General features: G+C 44.0%; 1 protein-coding gene, 1 long non-coding RNA gene and 1 other non-coding gene across 3 annotated transcripts in view; all 3 read right to left on the bottom strand.

Annotated features, from left to right (window-relative positions):
- Positions 1–67: 67 nt before the first annotated feature.
- On the bottom strand, positions 68–139 carry trnam-cau (transfer RNA methionine (anticodon CAU)). The gene has a single exon. It is a non-coding gene; the product is annotated as a tRNA-Met (tRNA).
- Positions 140–5,034: 4,895 nt separating this feature from the next.
- LOC144521735 (uncharacterized) lies at positions 5,035–13,592 on the bottom strand. The gene is made up of 2 exons (XR_013502349.1): positions 6,284–13,592; positions 5,035–6,252 (listed from the first exon to the last, which is right to left on the bottom strand). It is a non-coding gene; the product is annotated as an uncharacterized LOC144521735 (long non-coding RNA).
- An 828-nt stretch (positions 13,593–14,420) lies between these two features.
- Positions 14,421–23,286, bottom strand: part of phf21ab (PHD finger protein 21Ab) — a 56,106-nt gene continuing 47,240 nt past the window's right edge. Inside the window, 5 exon segments of the mRNA XM_078256308.1 lie at positions 14,421–15,561; positions 15,563–16,110; positions 18,570–18,673; positions 21,886–21,961; positions 22,307–22,462. Of these exon segments, the coding sequence (XP_078112434.1) occupies positions 15,201–15,561; positions 15,563–16,110; positions 18,570–18,673; positions 21,886–21,961; positions 22,307–22,462 (1,245 nt within the window). The 3' untranslated portion in view covers positions 14,421–15,200.

Here is a 23,286-nt window from a genome sequence, read left to right as displayed (position 1 = left end):
TGAATAATATTATTATTATGAGAAAGTGGACGAAAAAGGAAGTTGTATTTCGTCTGCGAAATAAAACTAGCAGAGGATGGTTTCGATCCATCGACCTCTGGGTTATGGGCCCAGCACGCTTCCGCTGCGCCACTCTGCTGGCCGGAGAGGTAGAAGCCACAGAGAACCATTTAAACCGTATAAAACCTCCGTTCTTGCCTACTTTCAAAGGACGATAGGTCTTAACTTTATTTATCCCGTATTTTATCCGTGATGTGTTTGCAAGTGGGTCTCGTTGTTTAAAGCAGATATATTAAACGCATGTTTTTGTTTTCATTTGTATTGTTAGTTTTCTATTTTAGATGCCACGGTGTTAAAGACTGTTGTCACGGCGATTTGTATCTCCCCCTAATTCATCCGTGGTTTCCCCCTACCTACCTACACACGAGCCAGACCTGATCCAGAACCATAACTATGGTTATAATAACAATAACAAGTCTTTCTCCCCTTCTTTAAGGAGTTTTTGGTTAAATATATTCGACGTGTTCGTCACCTTTTTCAAGGTTTTTAATGGACAATTATTTCCGAGTTTTTAGAGTATTTTTTAGTAATATTTTCGGAGTTTTTTGTCGCCTATTTCGAGTTTTTTTGTACAATATTTTCCACGTTTTTGTCACCTTTTTTAAAGTATTTTTTGCCAGTTATTGCGAGTCTTTATTGCCTTTTTCAAGGTTTTTTTGGACAATTCTTTCGACTTTTTTTTCGAGTATTTCTTTAGCAATATTTTCGGAGTTTTTGTCGCCTTTTTAAAAGTAATGTTTTGGCATTTTTTCGCCGTTTTTCCTAACCATAACTATGGATGGGGGCTACCATAAAAGGAAATGGATATTATGGGCACTCCGCATATTAACAAGAGGGAAACACTATTCGGGGGGGAAGAGAAACAGACTTGGAGAACACCGGGTGGTACCGACTGGGTAGATGTATCAAGGCGGAGTCCCTTAACGCAGCGGCACGGATTCGAATCCAGCACGGGTCCGAGTTCGAATCCAGCCCCGGGCACTTTGCTGCATGTGATCCTCTCTTTAACTCCGTTAAACAAACAGAGCCGTTTTTAACGTGAAATTATATTTAAACTTTAAAATGACTGACACATAAGAAAGCCGTCCTGATTCTAAATGTCTACAATGCCTTACAACCTCTGTAATGTGCATTGTATACACCCTTTATTGTTCATGTTTGTCATGGATGTATTTACTGAACGATGGCTTATTGTTATGGATGTATTAAGAGAAGGTTATTGTATCTTTACTTAATACCATTTTTTAAAAGAGAAAGAAAAGACGTATGAAGTAGCAAAAAATGGAAATTAACGCAGCGGCCCGGTTTCGAATCCAGCACGGGTCCGGGTCCGGGATCGAATCCAGCCCCGGGCACTTTGCTGCATGTGATCCTCTCTCTAAAGCGTGTTTTACACTAGCCGCATCCAAGGGGGCGCGCGCCATCGTGACGTCAAACGTCCAACAACGTGACCAGGACTCTCAGAGTGACTGCAGGTCTCTCTGGTTAACGTCCTGGGTGAAGATGAGCTCTTTATGGTGAATGAAAGGCCTGATCCCACCAAGGAGCTCATCCAATCAGATCCAAGCGTTGACGTGAACGCTGCTGCCAGTTCTGCCGTTGTTTACCTTTTTCTCCTTCTTCTAGTCTGTAGAAAGAGCAACGTCTGTAGCCTTTGCTCATTAGCGCCCCCTCTGTTCAGGAGAAGACTGCAGCTAGTGTCGCGACCACCAGCGCGGGTATAAACAGCGTCACATTGTGGCGATCCCATGACGTCACATTTGCACGCGCCAGCTGGGCTGCGTCCAGTCTATAAGACCCTTAACTCCTGTCGTTCCTGTCTCGAAGCTCTCGCTAGCCAAAGCGGAAGGAAATCAATTCTTTGACATGATGAATCCAACATATTAGCAAAGATAAATCGGCCTATTTGTAAAAAAAAAACAAAAAAAAAACAACCTCAGCAACATTTATGACATGCACACTGGCCTGTAAGGTAGCAGCAACAAATACAGTTAATCTTAAGGGTTCACTTTGCTTTCCACACATTTGTTTGACATTTAAACATGATATATGAACGTACATAGTGGCTTAGTATCAAAGGACACCATCAATTTAATTAAAGCGACAACATTTTGGGAGAAAAACGACAAAAACCTAAAAAAATGAAAAAAAACGTAGAAATTAAAGTGACAAAAAAAAATAAATAAATAAATAAATAAAAACGTAGAAATTAAAGCGACAAAATGTTGGGAGAAAAACGACAAAAAACCTACGTAGAAATTAAAGCGACAAAATGTTGGGAGAAAAACGACAAAAACCCTAAACGTGGAAATTAAAGCGACAAAATGTTGGGAGAAAAACGACAAAAACCTAAAAAACGAAAAAAAAACGTAGAAATTAAAGCGACAATGTTGGGAGAAAAACGACAAAAAAAAAACGTAGAAATTAAAGCGACAATGTTGGGAGAAAAACGACAAAAACCTAAAAAACGAGAAAAAAGAAACGTGGAAATTAAAGCGACAAAATGTTGGGAGAAAAACGACAAAAACCTAAAAAGGAAAAAAAACGTAGAAATTAAGCGACAAAATGTTGGGAAAAACACGACAAAAACCCAAAAAACGGAGAAATTAAAGCGACAAAATGTTGGGAAAAACACGACAAAAACCCAAAAAACTTAGAAATTAAAGCGACAAAATGTTGGGAGAAAAACGACAAAAATCTAAAAAACAAAGAAAAAAAACTTAGAAATGAAAGCGACAATTTTGGGAGAAAAACGACAAAAACCTAACGTAGAAATTAAAGAGACAAAATGTTGGGAGAAAAACGACAAAAAAAACATCGTAGAAATTAAAGCGACAAAATGTTGGGAGAAAAACGACAAAAACCTAAAAAAAAACACGTAGAAATTAAAGCGACAAAATGTTGGGAGAAAAACGACAAAAACCTAAAAAATGAAAAAAACGTAGAAATTAAAGCGACAAAATGTTGGGAGAAAAACGACAAAAACCAAAAAAATGAAAAAAAAACGTAGAAATTAAAGCGACAAAATGTTGGGAAAAACACGACAAAAACCCAAAAAACGTAGAAATTAAAGCGACAAAATGTTGGGAAAAACACGACAAAAACCCAAAAAACGTAGAAATTAAAGCGACGAAATGTTGGGAGAAAAACGACAAAAACCTAACATAGAAATTAAAGCGACAAAATGTTGGGAGAAAAACGACAAAAACCTAAAACGTAGAAATGAAAGCGACAATTTTGGGAGAAAAACGACAAAAACCTAAAAAACGAGAAAAAAAATGTAGAAATTAAAGCGACAAAATGTTGGGAGAAAAACGACAAAAACCTAAAAAACGAGAAAAAAAAAACGTAGAAATTAAAGCGACAAAATGTTGGGAGAAAAACGACAAAAACCTAAAAAATGAAAAAAAACGTAGAAATTAAAGCGACAAAATGTTGGGAGAAAAACGACAAAAAACCCAAAAAAAACATAGAAATTAAAGCGACAAAATGTTGGGAGAAAAACGACAAAAACCTACATAGAAATTAAAGCGACAAAATGTTGGGAGAAAAACGACAAAAACCTACATAGAAATGAAAGCGACTAAATGTTGGGAGAAAAACGACAAAAACCTAAAAAACGAGAAAAAAAATGTAGAAATTAAAGCGACAAAATGTTGGGAGAAAAACGACAAAAACCTAAACGTAGAAATTAAAGCGACAAAATGTTGGGAGAAAAACGACAACGTAGAAATTAAAGCGACAAAATATTGGGAGAAAAACGACAAAAACCTAAAAAACTAAAGAAAAAAACGTAGAAATTAAAGCGACAATTTTGGGAGAAAAACGACAAAAACCTAAAAAACGAGAAATAAAATGTAGAAATTAAAGTGACAAAATGTTGGGAGAAAACGCAAAAACTGAAAACCCAAAAAAAACGTAGAAATTAAAGCGACAAAATTTTGGGAGAAAAACGACAAAAACCTAAAAAACGAGAAAAAAAACGTAGAAATTAAAGCGACAAAATTTTGGGAGAAAAACGACAAAAACATAAAAAACGAAAAGAAAAAACGTAGAAATTAAAGCGACAAAATGTTGGGAGAAAAAACGACAAAAACCTAAAAAAACGAAAAAAAACGTAGAAATTAAAGCTACAAAATGTTGGGAGAAAAACGACAAAAACCTAAAAAATGAAGAAAAAAAACGTAGAAATTAAAGCGACAAAATGTTGGGAGAAAAACGACAAAAACCTAAAACGTAGAAATTAAAGCGACAAAATGTTGGGAGAAAAACGACAAAAACCTAATACGTAGAAATTAAAGCGACAAAATGTTGGGAGAAAAACGACAAAAACCTAAAAAACGGAAAAAAACAGAAATTAAAGCGACAAAATGTTGGGAGAAAAACGACAAAAACCCAAAAAAAACGTAGAAATTAAAGCGACAAAATGTTGGGAGAAAAACGACAAAAACCTAAAAAACGAGAAAAAAACGTAGAAATTAAAGCGACAAAATTTTGGGAGAAAAACGCCAAAAACCTAAAAAACGAAAAAAAACGTAGAAATTAAAGCGACAAAATGTTGGGAGAAAAACGACAAAAACCTAAAAAAAAAAAAAAACGTAGAAATTAAAGCGACAAAATGTTGGGAGAAAAACGACAAAAACATAAAAAACGAAGAAAAAAAACGTAGAAATTAAAGCGACAAAATTTTGGGAGAAAAACGACAAAAACCTAAAAAACGAGAAAAAAAATGTAGAAATTAAAGAGATGAAATGTTGGGAGAAATGTACAAAAACCTAAAAAACGAAACTAGAAAAAAAGAAGTAGAAATTGAGACAAAAGACGAAAACGTTGAAAAAAAAAAAAAAAAAAAAAAAAAAAATTGTAATTCCACATTTTCACCCAGAAAAACCAAACGTTGACGAGAAGACAACACGAGCTAGAAAAAAAGGTTTGAAGACCCCTTTGCTTCGGGACAGACGAGACACACCACGATGCTTTTCACAATTTATTAACAAAATGATAAAATAAATAAATACAAATTGATCAAATGCTCCTAATATCAACTGCTCCCCATGTTCCCTACAGTATTTTCCTAAAACACTGCGTACAAAGAATTCATCACAGAAGAGGCTCAATACAGAGAGGTAAGAATCCAGAAACCAGACCAGTCACAATGTCAGGCCAACAGAAGACACATCTGGAACACAAGTCAAAAAAATAAACACATTCCTTTCCAAAATCATTATGAAAAAATACAAACAATTATACAAATATTCAGATTGTGTAAGTACCAATTTACACATTATTCAGCACGCCAGGTGAACCTTTTCTGTATTCATAATCGCTACAATGCATCTCACCAAATGGAAGATTTAAAAAAAGACTTTTTTTTTTTCCTCTTTTGTTTTTTTCACTCAACACACACACACACATACACACATACATACATACATACATACATACACACACCGTCCCCCCCCCACCACCACCACCACCCGCCCCCGTATGGAATCAGCTGTGGATGAGGTAAGAAGCTTCAGGTGTACAGTTGGATCCGGACAGGATGGGATGGCGTTTTAACGGGATGACGTCATGTAATCGACAGAATACTAAGAAGGCCACAATCATGACTTCGCTTTTAAAAAACAAAATAACTGGAGTCGGAGCGAACTACTCTTACAAGATACGCCACAGAAACCAGGGATGCACCGAATCCAGGATCGGGCTTCTGATTGGGCTGAATATTGGGCTTTTTGACGGGGTTGGGTTTCTGCTGAACCCTACGCTGTCACTCCGCGCTACGCTGGTCGCCGTGATGACGGCGCCGTTGATTACAGGAAGGTGTTTACGTAGGTGGAGCTTCAATGCAGCAGGCTGAGAGGAAGTGGAAATGGAACTGGTGAGCAGAAAAAGGGTTGTTTGGCAGTACTTTCAGTCAAAAGAAGGCCATTCAAGTCCAGCTACATGTTCAATCTGCAATGCTGATTAGTCTGGTGGTGGCGAGGACCCTAAACAATACACAACATCACCGCTGTTACAACATCTGGTATGAAACATCTGGAAGAATACCAGCTGAGCATGAAGGAATCTACAGACAGCAGCCAGAATGCAGCAACTTCAGGTACGGCAAAGGAAGGACAGTCACTGTTTACTTCATTAATGTGTTGACTGTGTTCATGGACTGAGGACGGGACGAGGACTCAGCAGAACCTTAACCAGGGGGTTCAGGATTCAGCAGAACCTCAACCAGGGGGTTCAGGACTCAGCAGAACCTCAACCAGGGGGTTCAGGATTCAGCAGAACCTCAACCAGGGGGTTCAGGATTCAGCAGAACCTCAACCAGGGGGTTCAGGATTCAGCAGAACCTCAACCAGGGGGTTCAGGACTCAGCAGAACCTCAACCAGGGGGTTCAGGACTCAGCAGAACCCCAACAATCTGGATTCAGTGCATCCCTACACAGAAATGGAAACTGGAAAATGAACTTTTTTGTCCTTTTAAAATGCATAAAAGACTAAAAACACAAAGTGAAAAGCTCTCAGCTGCCGACAGAATGACCCTCTTCCAGCTTTGTGAAGCAGAAAATTAATTCCCAAACGGAGATTAGGGATGCAACGATGCATCGGGAGTCGGTTGGACATGGATATGAATGTGTAAAAGATGACAAAAAGGAACGTGGATGCAGTTTTTTAAACATCCTGGGTTGATAATCTACCTTAGATTTCACTTGCTTGACTTCACTGTCGCTCCGTCTTCTCAGTTTATTCGTCTGAAGAGATGAGTTTCTATTTATTTAGTTGTTGAGTTATTAAGAGGACACATCTGTTGTTTTGCACAGTTTATAGAAATAAAGTAAGATTTGTCTGCGGCTCGTTCTGTCAGTGAAAAGATCCTGAGAAAATCGTATCGGGAACTTAAAATCCTGACCCGTTAGAGCACATCGTTCCATCCCTAAAATGATATGCATCGACGACGTTAAAAAGGCTTCCGAACAGAAACAGAAATGCAGTGCGTACTTCGGATTAATTGACGTTGAGACTGAAGAGAAAGCGAGCGCTGCCCTCAAACATTCAGCGTGGCGAGCCAGCCAAATTAAATCTAAACTAAAAAGGAGCCAAAAACAGATAGTCAGGAAGAAATGTTTGCCTTCTTTAACGTGGATGTAACGGCGAGAATGTTTCAGAGAAAACTAAAAGGTGACTTGAGTTTCACATAAAAACGTAACAACAAAAACACAAATGCATATTTAAAACAGTTTGACAAATCTTGTATAAAATCTTGCATAACAAGGCATGCGTTCCACTAAAAAAACGGAGCGGAAAGACGTTTCTAACTGTGGCTCAGTCTGCTCTCTACGTCCGGTCGCAGAGTCACGTTGGTTGGCTCCGGGTTCAGGGCTGGGTTCCCTGATTCAATGTGATACGATTGGATCAGGCAAGGGTGTAACTTTGGGCTCAACATTGGGGGGGGGGGGTGGAGGGGTGGGGGGGTGAGATCTCAAACTATCTGGGGGGGGGGGGGATATAATAACACAAAACTATTAGGCTTTATCGTGTGGATTCAATCCACACGTCTGCATGGATTGATGAAAGAGACAAAAACATTGGAAAAAAAAGTGCAAAAAACTTTCAAAAAAGGGCGACAAAAACTTCGGAAAAAAACCCTCCAGAATAGCGACATAAATGTCCAAAGAATTATCCAAAAAGACCTCGACCAAAAGCAAGAAAAACACTGAAAACGCAACTAAAACGTCAGCCCCGGTGGGTTTTTAGGGTTTCGCCACAATATTAAGAAAAGGGACAAAAACATCGGAAAAAGTTTAGAAAAACTTTGAAAAAAAAACGCCAGAAAGACGAGAAAAAGGTCGGAAAAAAGTGCTAAAACAACACTCGAAAAAGCCCCAAAAAAACCATTGAAAAAACGCCCAGAAAAGATTATTTGGGAGGGGATTACGGGACGCGACCTGAGATATTTCAGCTCCAATCCCAGTTTATCTCAGATATTAAAAAGAGATTCTCAGAGAACGAACGCTGTGCATTGTGAATTGATTCAGATCTTGTTTTTCTGCACAGTGGGAAGAGTTTCTAAGTTTTTGTAAGGACTGTTAGTTTAGTCTGAGTCAGTCTTTGGATGGAAAATACGAGAGCGTATCAGTACTCGGGCTGATGATTTCCGATCCGGGAGAAGTTGCCGTTACATCACAGGTTTATCTTGGAGACGGAAGAGAGATTCTCAGACAACTAAACGCTGTAAATTGTACAAAACCTGCTGCGATATTAAAAACATTAGTGTTGTCGTTAAGAACTGACACTAAAGACGCAGACAACATGTTCTTCAACGGTTTACCTAAAGCCAAACATCCGTGGAGACGGCCGACCCAGTCTTTCCCCTCGCCAAGAGAGAAAAACGAAGGTTTTTTTATCCCGACATGGATTCCTCAGATCGTCTAGTTTCATATGACACAAATATCTTGACTCCAGCTTTTAGACCGGAGCCATCTCAGGGTTTAAGGACTCGGTATCCTCACAGCAACGCAGCTATCCGTACTTTCTAAGTTTAATGAAAATCCATCCAATAGTTGTTCAGATATTTCACCGTATGAAGTCAGAGGTTCCAACCGTTCTCACTCCGAACTAAAATACAGACATTTGGACGCTGTCAGCGTCTGAAGCGACGAAAAAAAGCGTCCTTCAGCGTGTTTGTAGAACGTACCGGTGAGAGCAGCAGCTACACGGGGCTTTAGAGAGGAGTACGTAAGGAGGAAACTCCGCGTAGGGAGGTTGGTCGGGGGGGGGAGGATGGGTCAGACTTTCACCCAGGAGACCGGGGATCATGTCCCGCGGATTTCCTAAAGTCGCTTTCTTCTTTAACCGTCCAGTTCTTCCCGTCGTGGGTCGGCTTACGTTTCCGTGCTTTTCCTAAACTCAACCGTCCCGTTCTTTCCGCGTGTCACAGAAACGTAAGCCCACCTACGAGCTTTTCCTTAACTGCGTCAAAAGGGACGCCAATTAGTCCCGACCAAGCACGTTTAGATAAAGCACGTAATATGGCGCTAAAGGAGACTTTTAGCGTCAAAAACAACGACAAAGGCACCTGACCAAAGGTCCGTATTTTACGAGCTGGGAGTGAGAAAGTGCTGGAGGTTCACAACAGTGAGCGAGATGATGAAGATCTGTGCCAATTTGTGTGCCATCGGTGGATGTTGAGCCATTTCACGGGATAAATGAAATTGTTGTCGAGATATTTGTGTGTATAGATATATGTGTCTCAGAACATGAATGCCTTTTATGGTAGCCTCCATCCATAGTTTTGGTTAGGGAAAACTTCGAAAAAAATGGTACAAAAAAAACTCGAAAAAGAAGACAAAAACTCAATGAGTTTTGAAAATACTGCTAAAAAATACTCGGAAAAAAGTGTCCATTAAAACCTTGAAAAAAGTGACAAACGCGTCGAATACATTTTCCAATAAAACCTTATTGCTTTAAAAACGGAGCCTCTTAAAAGATCCATCTCGGGGATTCATGAATCGTGCCGTTGAAATGAAGATGGATTTCAATCAGAACGTTTTTTTGTTTGTTTTTTAAACCCAGCCCTATGGATTTGGCAGACGCATCCGTACGAAACTTAAGAAAAACCAACAGCACAGAGGCAACGATGAGCGAGTCAAAAGGAAAAGAATCCGGACTAAAACACGCCTCCAGGAACCAGATTCATGACTAAAAATTCAACACGCTGACAGATCCCGTTTCTTACACTCCGATAATATATAATAATAATAATAATAATAATAATAATAATACTGGTCGAACTAAAAGTGCATCGCAAAACAAATGCTGAGACAAATGGTCTCAGCAGCAACAATCCGTCTTTCCTGGAAAAGGAGGAAGAACTAGGACTCAACAAAGAAACCATCCAGGCACTAAAAGGTTGGTTACAAAAAGTGATAAAGGCCTTTAATTAATTGGGCAAGAAAGTAAAATATATATCACTTTTTATAACCAACCTGGAGTGCCTGGATATGGTTTTTGTCATGACTGTTTTCAGCCATTTTCCGAGTACTTTACTCTCTTCCATGAGCCGTTTTTTTGATCTTTTAACAAAGCTGTCTTTCCTACTTGGCGAGCCAGCCAGATTTTTTTTTTTTTTTAAACTACCTCTGACATTTTGCTCTAACCCGCGGCTTATTTTTTCTTCTTAAATGTAAAAAGGTTTAAAAATCACATAAAAAAAAAAAAAGAGGAAAAAAAAAAAAAAAAAACATTTTAGGCAACTTCTAGAACAACAAAACACACACAAAAAAAAACGTAATATGAAATGTAGTTTCCACTTGCATCGACTGGCAGCCTGAGGTGAAGGGACCGGCTCTCGGCGGGTTTGGGCTCGGGTTGGGAGGGTTATCTGGAGGGTTGGGGAGATTCTACAAGTCACAGTGCAAGTCAAGAGACAAAATCGTATCTGCTGTTTGAAGAAAGAAAGGCACTCGAGGTACCTACTGTACAGAGGGAGAGGTCCAGTTTATCTGGAACTAAATGCTCGGGCTCGTTTCGATAAAAAGAAAAACCTGTTGAGTGAAGACATGACTGCTCTGCTTTATCCCGGGAGTGAAGCCGACAAAAACACACACACACACACACACAGACACACACACAGACACAGACACACACACAGAATGGGATTCCAGAAAGGAAATTGGGGGGACATGTTTGTGTTAGGATTGCATTCCTGGCCGGTCTTTTTCTTTCCAAACTCTCCATCAAATATTACATTTATCAAGACAACACTGTGGCTGAACACGCTGGAAATATTTGGAGATTTTTCTCTCGTTACTTCTTCTAAAATCTTCTGAATGAAGGCAGTTTGTACAGCTGATGGCAGACAACATTAGGTGTTTGTGTCAGATATGATTCAGTTACAAAGAGTTTGTATGATATGAACAGAAAGACACTGCTAACAGCTCGTTTCAGAGTCACCCAACAGCGCTTTCACCCCCGCAATCGTGTGCACATTTACTCAGCTTTTTCTTGTTTTAGAGTTTCAAACTGTTCCACGAGTCCACAGTCGTGCTAGCAGCTTTGTTCAGCTCAGCTAAAATGCTAACGGTAGCATGTTCGGCAGGTCTAACGTTCACCGTGTTCACCAATTATCATCGGCAGACCCAAACAGAAGCTTACAGTTTATAGCTGTGATCCAGAATGAAAATCTGCAGTATTTAGAGGACTTTTTCTACTTTGGGTAGATTGTAAGTTTTATTTTAATCTGTTAAATATTTGTTTGAAAATCTGCGGAAAGTTCTGCGTCTGATTAACAGTAAACTGAAGTCCAGCTGAGTCTGATAAGTGTCTTTAGTTCTGCAGGAATGTAGTGACAAACCAAAGTATTGGACACAATATTGACCTGATAAAAAAGTCTGCAGATCGTGGCCGGGTTGGCTCAGTGGGTAGAGCAGGCGCACATATACTTTGAGGCTTATGCCTCGGACACAGAGGTCCAGGGTTCGAGTCAGACCTCTGACGATTTCCTGCATGTCTTCCCCCCTTTCTCACCAAGCTGTCCTATCGATAAAAGGCGGAAAAGCCCAAAATAAATAAAATAAAAAGCCTGCAGATCTCACAAGTTAATATGATTCTTCCTCTAACTGTGAGCGTGTCCTTACCAACAACGGTTAGGATTTATCCTTATGGCATCGCGCATATCTGTACTAAGTTTCATGAAAACCCATTGAATCGTTGAGATATTTCACGGAGGATCACAAAAGTTTATACAATTCTTCCTCTGGAGACGATGAATATCTGAGACGACGTGTGCCAGCTGGTGGATGTCGAGGAATAAATGAATCAACACAAACTATTAGGCTTTATCGCAGATATCCATATTCAATTTCGTGAAAATCCTTCCAGTACTTGATGTGATATTTCAGTCTGGATCAAAGTGGTGAACCAACCAACCAACCAACCAACCAACCAACCGACCGACCGACTGACCGATTAAAGCTGCTAGCATGGCTACAAATTCCTCGTTTATAAAACAGACAACACAAAATAAAAGTATTTTGACGTAAATTGTCTGTTTGAAGAGTTGCACCTTGAACACCTTCAACCTTTTGGGGGGTGAATGTGTTTTTGGACGACTAAAAATGTAAGCAAAAGCTCTCCAATATTGCACAAAAAAAACAAAAGAACCCGAAACAAAACAAGCACAAACCAGAGGCCCCCGTGAAGAAACAGGCCAGGGTTTTGTTAATGCCCCGAACCCAACAAGAAGCCAGAAGTCATGATCAGTTCACCGGACAAAGACAGACGACCCCCAACGGACCGACAGCCACCAAGCCAACCAACAACAGCGTCACATTTCAGCCCAGACATGCTCCCCAAAAGGAAAGAGATGCTAGTCTAACCGCCCAACGACTCCACTTAAAGTCACACAGACACAGAGGGTTTTGGATTTCCTCCTAGAAAAATATTGGCAATGTGGGGATAAGTCACATCACAACAAAGAGATGCATACTCTGTTTAATTCCATATTAACATACAAAAAGCTCTTCAGCACTTCTTTGTAATGCAGCAAGCTTGTGCTTTAATCTCAGGATTTGCGGTCTTGTCCTTTTTTTATTTTAGAGATCCGTCTGAAGACGCGACAACAAATCCCTCCGTTCAAAGGACAAAAAAAATAGTTCCTTTCGTGTTATGGTTTTAATAAGCTCTCCTGTCGTCTAAATCTGGGGACTTCCAATGGTCTGAAACGGTTGCATCGTTATCTTACAAACGCCAATGATTTGATCTTTCAATACAGTAAGCGGACTCGTCCCTGCTGAATTTGGAGACAACATCATTTTGGCAGTTCAGGATTCAACAGAAATGTACAGAATGGTTTTTTTTCAAAGATCACCACTTCTAAAAAGAAGACTCCTTTTTGTGTTGATAATGCCAGTCCAGCAGGTTTCAGGAACAGAAAGCACTTATTCTGAAGACTAGGAAGACCTGAATATCTTTTCCTATAAAAAAGAAACACAGCCCAGATATAGTGTGTGTGTGTGTGTGTGTGTGTGTGTGTGTGTGTGTGTGTGTGTGTGTGTGTGTTGACATTGCAATATTGCAATTTCACATTTAGTGCTCACAGTTGACACACTTGACTCACGAATGAAAAACTCAATCACTACACTTGACCGACACCACTTAAAACATCTGTTAGGCTACGGCGCCTGTTCTACCTCGTCCTCCGTACGCACTGAACGCCACGCTCAGCGTCTTTCTGCCTGGGAGGGGGTGGGGTGGGAGGGGGACTGGGAGAGACTTTAGGTAATTGGGTTAAAATGTTAGGGTTGGGGTAGTTACTTTTGGGGTTCAGTCACCAGAGGAAGGCTTTTGGTCGAAGTTCTGTCGTTGATTGAACAGGATTTGGGAGTTAGTTTAAAGGGGGTTTGGTTTGGTTGGTTGTTTGGGGACTGGGAGAGACTTTAGGTGAGTGGGTTACAACGTAGTGTTGGGTTCAAACGTTACACTAACGTTGGGGTACAACGTAGTGTTGGGTTCAAATGTTACACTAACGTTAGGGTTGGGGTTGGGTTACAACGTAGTGTTGGGTTCAAACGTTACACTAACGTTGGGGTACAACGTAGTGTTGGGTTCAAACGTTACACTAACGTTAGGGTTGGGTTACAACGTAGTGTTGGGTTCAAACGTTACACTAACGTTAGGGTTGGGTTACAACGTAGTGTTGGGTTCAAACGTTACACTGACGTTAGGGTTGGGGTACAACGTAGTGTTGGGTTCAAACGTTACACTAACGTTAGGGTTGGGGTACAACGTAGTGTTGGGTTCAAACGTTACACTAACGTTAGGGTTGGGGTACAACGTAGTGGTCGGGCTCAAACTTTAGGGTTGGGCTGAAACGTTACTGTGAGGCTCAAACATTAGGGTTGGGCTCAGACGTTACGGACGGTACGGTCGGGCTCAGACGTTACGGTCGGGCTCAGACGTTACGGTCGGGCTCAAACGTTACGGTCGGGCTCAGACGTTACGGTCGGGCTCAAACGTTACGGTCGGGCTCAAACGTTACGGTCGGGCTCAAACGTTACTGTGGGGCTCAGACGTTACGGTCGGGCTCAAACGTTAGGGTTGAGTTTAACGTTACGGTCGGGCTCAGACGTTACGGTCGGGCTCAAACGTTACGGTCGGGCTCCAGACGTTACGGTCGGGCTCAGACGTTACTGTCGGGCTCAGACGTTAGGGTTGTTGATTGGACACGGTTTTATTGTTTGTGGACTGATTAGGGGCGTTAGTTTAAAGGTGCGGAAAACATAAGGAGCAGGGGTGGATGAAAAAAATGATACAGCACGGTATCGAGTTATTTTCCGTGGAAATACGATAGCAATACACGAACGCCCAGTATCGATCTTTTATTATATAAATTGCACATTAGATAACCCTAACCTAGATCATTCCAATACATTTTCACATACAAATTGAAATCGACACCCCTAGTTCATACGTAACGTAGTATGAGCTTGCTAGTTTGAAGCGTTTTTTTTGGGGGGTTTCAGAGGGACGTCACATTGGATTGTTGCTGGACTGGATAGGACAGGTTGGGGGAGGGTGAGATCGGGAAGAATAGGGGTTAAAGACGAGACTTACTGTTTAATGTTTAGGGTTGAGGAGATCAGGGAAAGTTGCAGAAGACGAAGGTTGTTCACATTTAGTTTGTTGGGACGAGGGGATGAACAGGCTTTCTTTTCATACTCACATAATCACAACACTGTTTTTTAGACCAGTAACCCCCGACAGATGTTTGTTCTCCGTTTGAAAACCATCACCCCTCCCAACCGAGAGAACGCAGGAGCCACTGAACAGGCACACACTGGTGTGATAATGAACTAAATCTCCCTTCGAGCATTCCCACCACTGACGTCTATCACTAATTGGCATGCCGACACTGGAACGACAGCGTACCTGCACCCCTGCCGCTCTGGGTTTGGGGGGGGGGGGTCGCCGTGTTTCCAGAGCCGGGGGCTGGATATCTAACCATTGACACAGTCTGACGATACAATGCAAACAAACAACATTTATACAGATTGGCAACTTCAGGGCACCGTGCGGTGCAAGCAAAAGTCTGTTTTTTTTTTTATATATATGTTTGAATTCCCGCAATTCTTAGAGACAAAGCGTTACTTTTTATTGTCCAAACTGCTGACGAGAGCTGGCAAACAATGCTGGGAGGGTTCTGAGGTTTTGCTGTTGTTGTTGCTGCTGCTGCTGCTGCTGCTGCCGCTGCCGTCACGGTCGGTGATCTCGTCCTGTTTCTGATCCACCGCCGTCTCTGGATGGTTGACGGCAGCCATCTTGTTCTCAGAGTTGGTGTTGCCGTTGTTGGTGCAGGCTCCCGCGGGACTGTGATCAGCAGCGCACGCTGGCTCGGCCGTACCGTTGGTCGTAGCGACACTCGCGGCCGCTGAGGGAGCGGGAATGTCAACCAGCGGAGCTGCCTCAGTCTCGGGTTTGGACACAACCTCGTCGCCCCCTCCCCCCGCCCCCCCCAGGCCCCCCCTTCCCCTCCGCCCCGACACCGGGGCTGGTGTCTGCCGTCAGGATGCCGACGTCTTCTAGGACAGCCTGGCTGTCTGCGTCTCCACTTCCTGCTGTCTGGTTGTTCCCTGCGGCGTCGTGCTCTTGTTGTTTCTCGTTTCCGTCAGCGTTGCTGCTGCTATTTGTCGCGGAGCTCCCAGCTGCCACTTTCTCCACAGAGTTGGCTTCTGGTGCAGCTTTTTCAGAGACGACTGCAGCTTTTTCAGAGACTACTGCGGCTTTTTCAGAAGCTATTGCAGCTTCGGATGCGACTGCAGCTTTTTCAGAGGCGTCTGCTGCTTCAGATGCGCCATCCTGGACTCTGTCGTGGGCGCTGACACTGTCGTGGGCGCTGACACTGTCGTGGGCGCTGACGTCCTTACCGTCTGTCTCTGCCACAGCCTGGTTGAAACTGAAGGCTTGGATGAGGCGAATCAGGTGTTTGACTTTCTCCAGGGAGAGATGCATGTCTTTCTGGCGAGCCAGGATGCTGTTTTTGGTCTCCATGCATTTCTAATGAAAGAGGAAGGAGAACAACAACAACAACAAGGTCAGATCTGACACTGAGATGCTGATATAAAAGACGTAGCTCTTTTTTAAAACTACCCTCAAAACTTATTTATTTAGAATGGCTTTTAATACATAGCAGAGTTGTGACATTTCCCTTATTCCTGCTTTTAGGTTTTATTGATGTTACTTCATGTGAAGCACTTTGTTTACTTGCTGGTTGCTGTAAAGACCCTGACACACCAACCAGACGGCGGCCGTGACACACCGACCAGACGGCCGTTACGCACCGACCAGACGGCCGTCACACACCCACCAGACGGCCGTCACACACCCACCAGACGGCCGTGACGCACCCACCAGACGGCCGTTACGCACCCACCAGACGGCCGTCTTACGCACCCACCAGACGGCCGTTACGCACCAACCAGACGGCCGTTACGCACCAACCAGACGGCCGTTACACACCGACCAGACGGCCTCTGGTTACACACCAACCAGACGGCCGTTACGCACCAACCAGACGGCCGTTACACACCAACCAGACGGCCGTTACGCACCAACCAGACGGCCGTTACGCACCCACCAGACGGCCGTTACGCACCGACCAGACGGCCGTTACACACCCACCAGACGGCCGTTACGCACCAACTCGACGGCCGTTACACACCAACCCGACGGCCGACCGTCTCCCCGAGGTCCAGAGGTGCCTCAGAACACACCGGAGGAGACGCTGACTTGAGCGTACGTTCTGCGCGTGCGCGAGACGTAATACGTCTCCATAACAGCAGGCGACGCTAATCTGAATTGTCGCCCAAAAAATTAAAACCGGCAGCTGATTGGACGAACGCGTCACCTGGGTCTGGTTGCTCCCCGACCATCATGGCGGCTCGTTCAGAATATGATCGAAATGAAAAGATTTTCGTCAGATTTTGAGAGGCGTTCGTCTCACTCATCCCGCTCGTCATTTCCGGGTTGGCTCTCCACCAATCAGATTGGTCATTGAGACCGACTGCCCGCCCTGATTGATTGAAATATAACACAAGATCCCCTATATTGGAATTATGACGGACACAGCTGTGGAAAAACCAGACTTCCAAACAACAACACAGAGTTACATTTGGGCCAAAAAATGTTGAACAACGTTTTCAAACTAACATTATGTGTAGGAACGAAAATATTCACATTTAACAAGCTGACATCACACTAGTTTTACTGTTTTTTCATAAAAATCCATTCATCTTTTTGCCCAGAAACAGGGCCATGTGTGGTTGTTGTTTTTGGATTCAGCTCTAAAGCCTCTTCCTGGCCATGTAGTTAGAGGAACGTAGTTATAGGAACAGTCCACTTCTAAACAGTTCTACTAACTACTCTCCCCCAAAACTGGTTTTGCCAAGTGGCCAAGTGGCCATAGGGACTGACCTTTTGTTATTATAGTCACAGCTATCTAACCACGACTATGTGGAAAAGACCCTGCCCTGAAGTAGGAGCTGAAAGAGTTATGGCAGCTACACACTACAGATTAGCGCCGCCTGCTGTTATGGAGATGTATTGCGTCTCGTCGCTTTGGTGTGTTCCGAGCATAGTCAGTATATAATGGACCACCAGATCCCGTGTCTCTGGACGGAGACCAGTGAAGGACGTTAGAAGCTCTTTCCCGGTGATGGCTGAGCGTTACTGAGCAGCCTCCAACTGAGCTTGAAGACGTAGATGTGACGTGAGCAACCTGTCTGAAAGTTGGAAGTCTTCTGGTAGCTGTGCCAAGAGAAATCTCAATCATTCCCAATCTAGCAGAGACGGAGAGCGTAGGTATATGTAAGGAGATAACATAGACACAGGCTCATTATTGATCACTAAAATGATAGTTAACATTAGTCATTACACTTAAACAGCTGATGGAAGTCCAAACTGCCTGAGAGCTTCTCCTGTACTATACGGTAACTCCTCTACTATGAGACAGGAAGTCTCGTGGTTATGACCCAATCGTTAGCCTATTGTTATAAAAACGTCTGCTACGGAGCCATAACGTGAGCTACAAGGTAATGGAGCCTTTTATACATTGTCGTGTTTCTTTAGAAATAAACAACGGACAAATAGAGTCTTTAAACTCTTCAGATGTAAAGGTATTCTCTGTCAGAGTGACGTCAGAATGAATGGGAGTCAATGGGATGCTAACGGGATGCTAACGGGATGCTAACGGGAGGTGATGGCTTGGTAGCATCAGAATGGCGCCATAGGAGCTACGCGTTGCGGAGCGAAGCTCACCCCCTTGGTTCCGAGAGACTTTGTTGACCAACTCGGGGAGACTGATCAGTCCGACTGCCTTTTCTGCCGACGGTCGGCCGTCTGGTTGGCGTGTAACGGCCTTAATAATCCCCAAATTGGTCCAGTCAGAACAGGAGAAAAAAAGGGTTCTAGGAACGTCAAAAATCCCTCCGGTCGGAAAGCGTGTTTGTGTTTCTCACCGTTATGGAGTTGCTGAGCTGTTTGACTCTCTGCTCCAGCTGCTCTCGCTCCAGCTTCAGTTCACAGCTCCATTTCATCAGCTTCTGTTTCTCCTCTTCTTTAGCTGCAGCACAGAAACACAAAACTCAACCGTTAAATCTCCCCGGCCAGCTGTCTGCAGTCGCTCCACGTAGGGATGTCCCGATCGGACCGGGAAGCATCGGATCGGAGCCGATTATGGGTGGCCTTTAACTGATCGGGGAACGGCAGTCATCTGATCGTTTGGGTCAGTAAATTCTACACCAGGGTTTCTCAAAGTCTGGACCAAAGTCCCCATCCAGACCGAACGACAAGACAATCCAGACCCAGTCCATTAAAGGACTATTCAGTGCAAAATGAACCTAGGGGTTAAAGGAGAATCCCGGTCCATTCCCCCCTGTAGCTCTGCTGTGTGTAAACGTGGAGAGCTGTCAGTAGAGAAAAACTAAACCAATCAGTGCTGCCTACACCGTGTTATCCTCCTGCTAGCGTTAGCACCCAACAGGCTGAAACAGGGCAGCTTTAAACCTGTTTTAGCCTCTAAACATGCTCAACATGTCATTACCAGAGCTCCCCATGTGCAGTGATTCCTTCTGAGGGAACACAGGGAATCTGACTGGAATATTGGATTGTATGTACGACAATCGACTAGTGTGGACTTGACAGGAAAACAGGAAATAAACAGAGGTATGTGCTGGCTGGATTAACAACGTTTATGCCTTTCTGTCACATCTACAGCAGTCAGATTCCCTGTGTTCCCTCAGAAGGAATCACTGCACATGGGGAGCTCTGGTAATGACATTTAGAGCCTGTTTAGAGGCTAAAAACAGGTTTAAAACCTGCCCTGTTTAAGCCTGTTGGGTGCTAACGCTAGCATGAGGCTAACACGGTGTAGGCAGCACTGATTGGTTTAGTTTTTCTCTACTGACAGCTCTCCACATTTACACACAACAGAGCTACGGGGGGGGGATAGACCGGGAGTCTCCTTTAATAACACATGGGTACAGAGTCGACCGTTCTCTGGGATATGTTTTCATGCTAATCTAATGTGTCTCTAGCTTGAAACAAGCTAGCGAAAACCGCTGATTAGCTTATAACGCTAGTCGTCGGGGCACTGGTAATGTAATGGCAGCATAATGAGGGTCCCTACATGTAAACCGAAGCATTAAGAACATTGTAAGTGTACAGACAGTTTATTAAAAAGAGATTATAAAGACAGTAGCGTTCATGTTTACGGGATGACTGGTCGAGACTGTTTTCCCAAGATGGCGGCCGCATGTAAACATTAACGCTACGGTCTTTATAATCTCTCTTTTTAATATACTGTCTGTACACTTACAATGTTCTCAATGCTTCGGTTAACATGTAGGGAGCCTCATTATGCTACCGATGAAGTTTGGTGATATTTTGAGCCTGGTTAGTGGTGTAGAAATAGAGATTTACCATCTGCCCCGAAAGCTAGCGTTAGCAGCTAATCAGCGAGTCGCGCTAGCTTGTTTGAAGCTAGAGACACATTCGGTTAGCATGAAGTGAAACGTTTTCTACATTCAGATACATTTAATACTGATCAATACATAGTTAGTGAAGTTGAACATACAGTATTGGTTTAAGGGACAGTAGCTGATCTCCCTCTACCTAAAAACATACATTTTGGACTTATTACTAGAAATTATTAGAGAGAAGTAGGCTACCGAAAAAAGGTACCGGTACCGAACTCCAGGAAGCGGTATCGCTCCAAAAGGTTAACGCAACTGCACCATTATTAACTTGGCAAATACACGCAGGGGTTAAAGTGGGAAATGGCAGGTTGGGGGGGGGGGGACACTTAGGCTCCATCTCCAGCGCTACGTTTTGGTTTTTAAGAGTCTGAGTTTGGAGCCCAAAGTGATCTCGGTGCACCGAGTGTTTCTATCTCCAGTAGAAGAACTAATCTCTGTTTAAACTAACACGCCCAAAACCTCATATCTCCTCATCATCCTGGTATACTGGACATGAACAGTTAGTAGCTTTAAGTCTCAGAGAACGAGACGTCGAGACCGATGAGACCCAATCAGGAGGAGAAACGTTGGCGCCAGTGTCGGCGTTGCCAAAGGTCTCCGTTTGAGGCCGTTGAGACTGAAACACAACCCCGCAGATTACCAAATGTCTCCACCACCAGAGCAGGGGCATGAGAGAACGCCAGAGCAGGGAATGAGAGGGAACGCCAGAGCAGGGGGAATGAGAGGGGAACACCAGGGGGAATGGGGGAACCCAGAGCAGGGGGGAATGAGAGGGGGAACACCAGAGCAGGGGGAATGAGAGGGGGGAAACACCAGAGCAGGGGGGAATGAGAGGGGGAAACACCAGAGCAGGGGAATGAGAGGGGGGAAACACCAGAGCAGGGGGGGAATGAGAGGGAAACACCAGAGCAGGGGGAATGAGAGGGGGAAACACCAGAGCAGGGGGAATGAGAGGGGGGAACACCAGAGCAGGGGGAATGAGAGGGGGAAACACCAGAGCAGGGGGAATGAGAGGGGGGAACACCAGAGCAGGGGGGAATGAGAGGGGACACCAGAGCAGGGGGAATGAGAGGGAACACCAGAGCAGGGGGAGGGAGGGGGACGCAGGGCAGGGGAGACACCAGAGCAGGGGGGAATGAGAGGGAACACCAGAGCAGGGGGAATGAGGAGGGGGAACACCAGAGCAGGGAGACACCAGGCAGGGAGATGAGAGGGGGGAACACCAGAGCAGGGGGAAATGAGAGGGGGGAAACACCAGAGCAGGGGGAATGAGAGGGGGAAACACCAGAGCAGGGGGAATGAGAGGGGGAAACACCAGAGCAGGGGGATGGGAGGACACCAGAGCAGGGGGAGGGAGGGAAACACCAGAGCAGGGGGAATGAGAGGGGGGAACACCAGAGCAGGGGGAATGAGAGGGGGGACACCAGAGCAGGGGGAATGAGAGGGGGGAACACCAGAGCAGGGGGAATGAGAGGGGGAAACACCAGAGCAGGGGGAATGAGAGGGGGAGACACCAGAGCAGGGGGAATGAGAGGGGGAAACACCAGAGCAGGGGGAATGAGAGGGGGAAACACCAGAGCAGGGGGAATGAGAGGGGGAAACGTAGCAGTGTAAATGCACCCAAATGAACCTGTTATTCGAAGGTGCCACAACGCCGTTATGGATCGTTCCGGCCCACTTTAACCCCTGAAGCATCGGACTGGGACTCGGTATCTGCACATATGACCAATCGACCGATCGATCGGTCGGTTCCAAGCGGATGTTTTGGAGAGACAAACAAAACAATCTAAAAGGTCACCTTCTTTGTAAGCGATGTAGGAATGAACGATAGCCAGCGTGCCAGGCCAGGGAATGGCTTCTTCTTTCTTCAGGATCTGCAGAGAGAAGCTCGCAGTTGTCACAGAGGCAGAGACTTGGAAATAAAAAAAGATTTAAGGGGGGGGTGGGAGACAAATGTAGCCAAATGTCACCCTGTGGTGACGCTGAGACAGGGGTACAAGCAAATGGAGTGGATGGATGTGAGATGCCAATCTTTTAACAATGAGTGGGACAGAAGCACAAAAAAAACGGCATCATGTTTACGCTTACAAAGGATTGAACAGTCCCAAAAGATCAGGACACAGTGTGGCAGAAGGCCGTCACGTACAGCTACTGACTCTGATTGGCCCTTTCTCATCCCCTCCCCCTGACTCAGGATCAGTCGCGGCTGCTGTGATTACCTGATCTTGACATTTTGGACAGATCCACATGCCTTTAGGAATGGTTTTCAGGGGCGGATCCAGGCAGTCCAGGTGAAAAACACGAGAACACGTGTCGCACATGAGCAACTGGCCACTGCGTCTGCACACAGTGCAGAAATCCTCATGGATGTCTCCCTGTGAGGAAGAATTGGACCAATCAGTGTTTGCCCCGCCCAGCTGAGCCCCGCCCACCATCTGTGGAGAGGCAGGGGGAGGCACCGTGATCTGTTTGGGTTTAGTTGACACTTGGCCTTGTTTAATATCTAATGGACATGGTGTGTTTAGTTACTGAGCCCACAGAAAAGTTACTAGACACCTGGGAGTTAGAATGTGTTTTTAGTAAGAGTTATTAAAGCGTCATTTATTTTTTATTTTTCCAGCCTGGACTCTATTTTCTTATGTTTTTGAGTGATTTGCGTCCACTAAAAGGTCTGTTGTTGCTGCTGACAGACTCAGATTATTATTCTAAGTGCCTGACAACATTATAGGATGGATCCCTACAGAGATAGACCTTTTAGTTAAAGAGGAAGATCCTTTTAGTTTAACATGAAACAGCCCCGAAATCCCCATCACCAAACCCACCAGACTCCATGTAAATAATCAGGACTTTTAGCGTGTATAGAGCCAGCATATCTCCACCAGACTCCATGTAAATAATCAGGACTTTTAGCGTGTATAGAGCCAGCATATTTCCACCAGACTCCATGTAAATAATCAGGACTTTTAGCGTGTATAGAGCCAGCATATTTCCACCAGACTCCATGTATATAATCAGGACTTTTAGCGTGTATAGAGCCAGCATATCTCCACCAGACTCCATGTAAATAATCAGGACTTTTAGCGTGTATAGAGCCAGCATATCTCCACATGTAAATGGGTGAATTAAGGGTTTATTTCAACCAAACCAGAGTGGTGATTGTTGGAACAGTGGAAAGATGAACCAAGACGGCTTTTCATAG

This window comes from Sander vitreus, chromosome 8, assembly GCF_031162955.1.
Source record: "Sander vitreus isolate 19-12246 chromosome 8, sanVit1, whole genome shotgun sequence".
Classification (NCBI taxonomy): Eukaryota; Metazoa; Chordata; class Actinopteri; order Perciformes; family Percidae; genus Sander; species Sander vitreus.
Note: the sequence above shows the minus strand (reverse complement) of the source record. Positions and strands in the feature narration are given on the sequence as shown.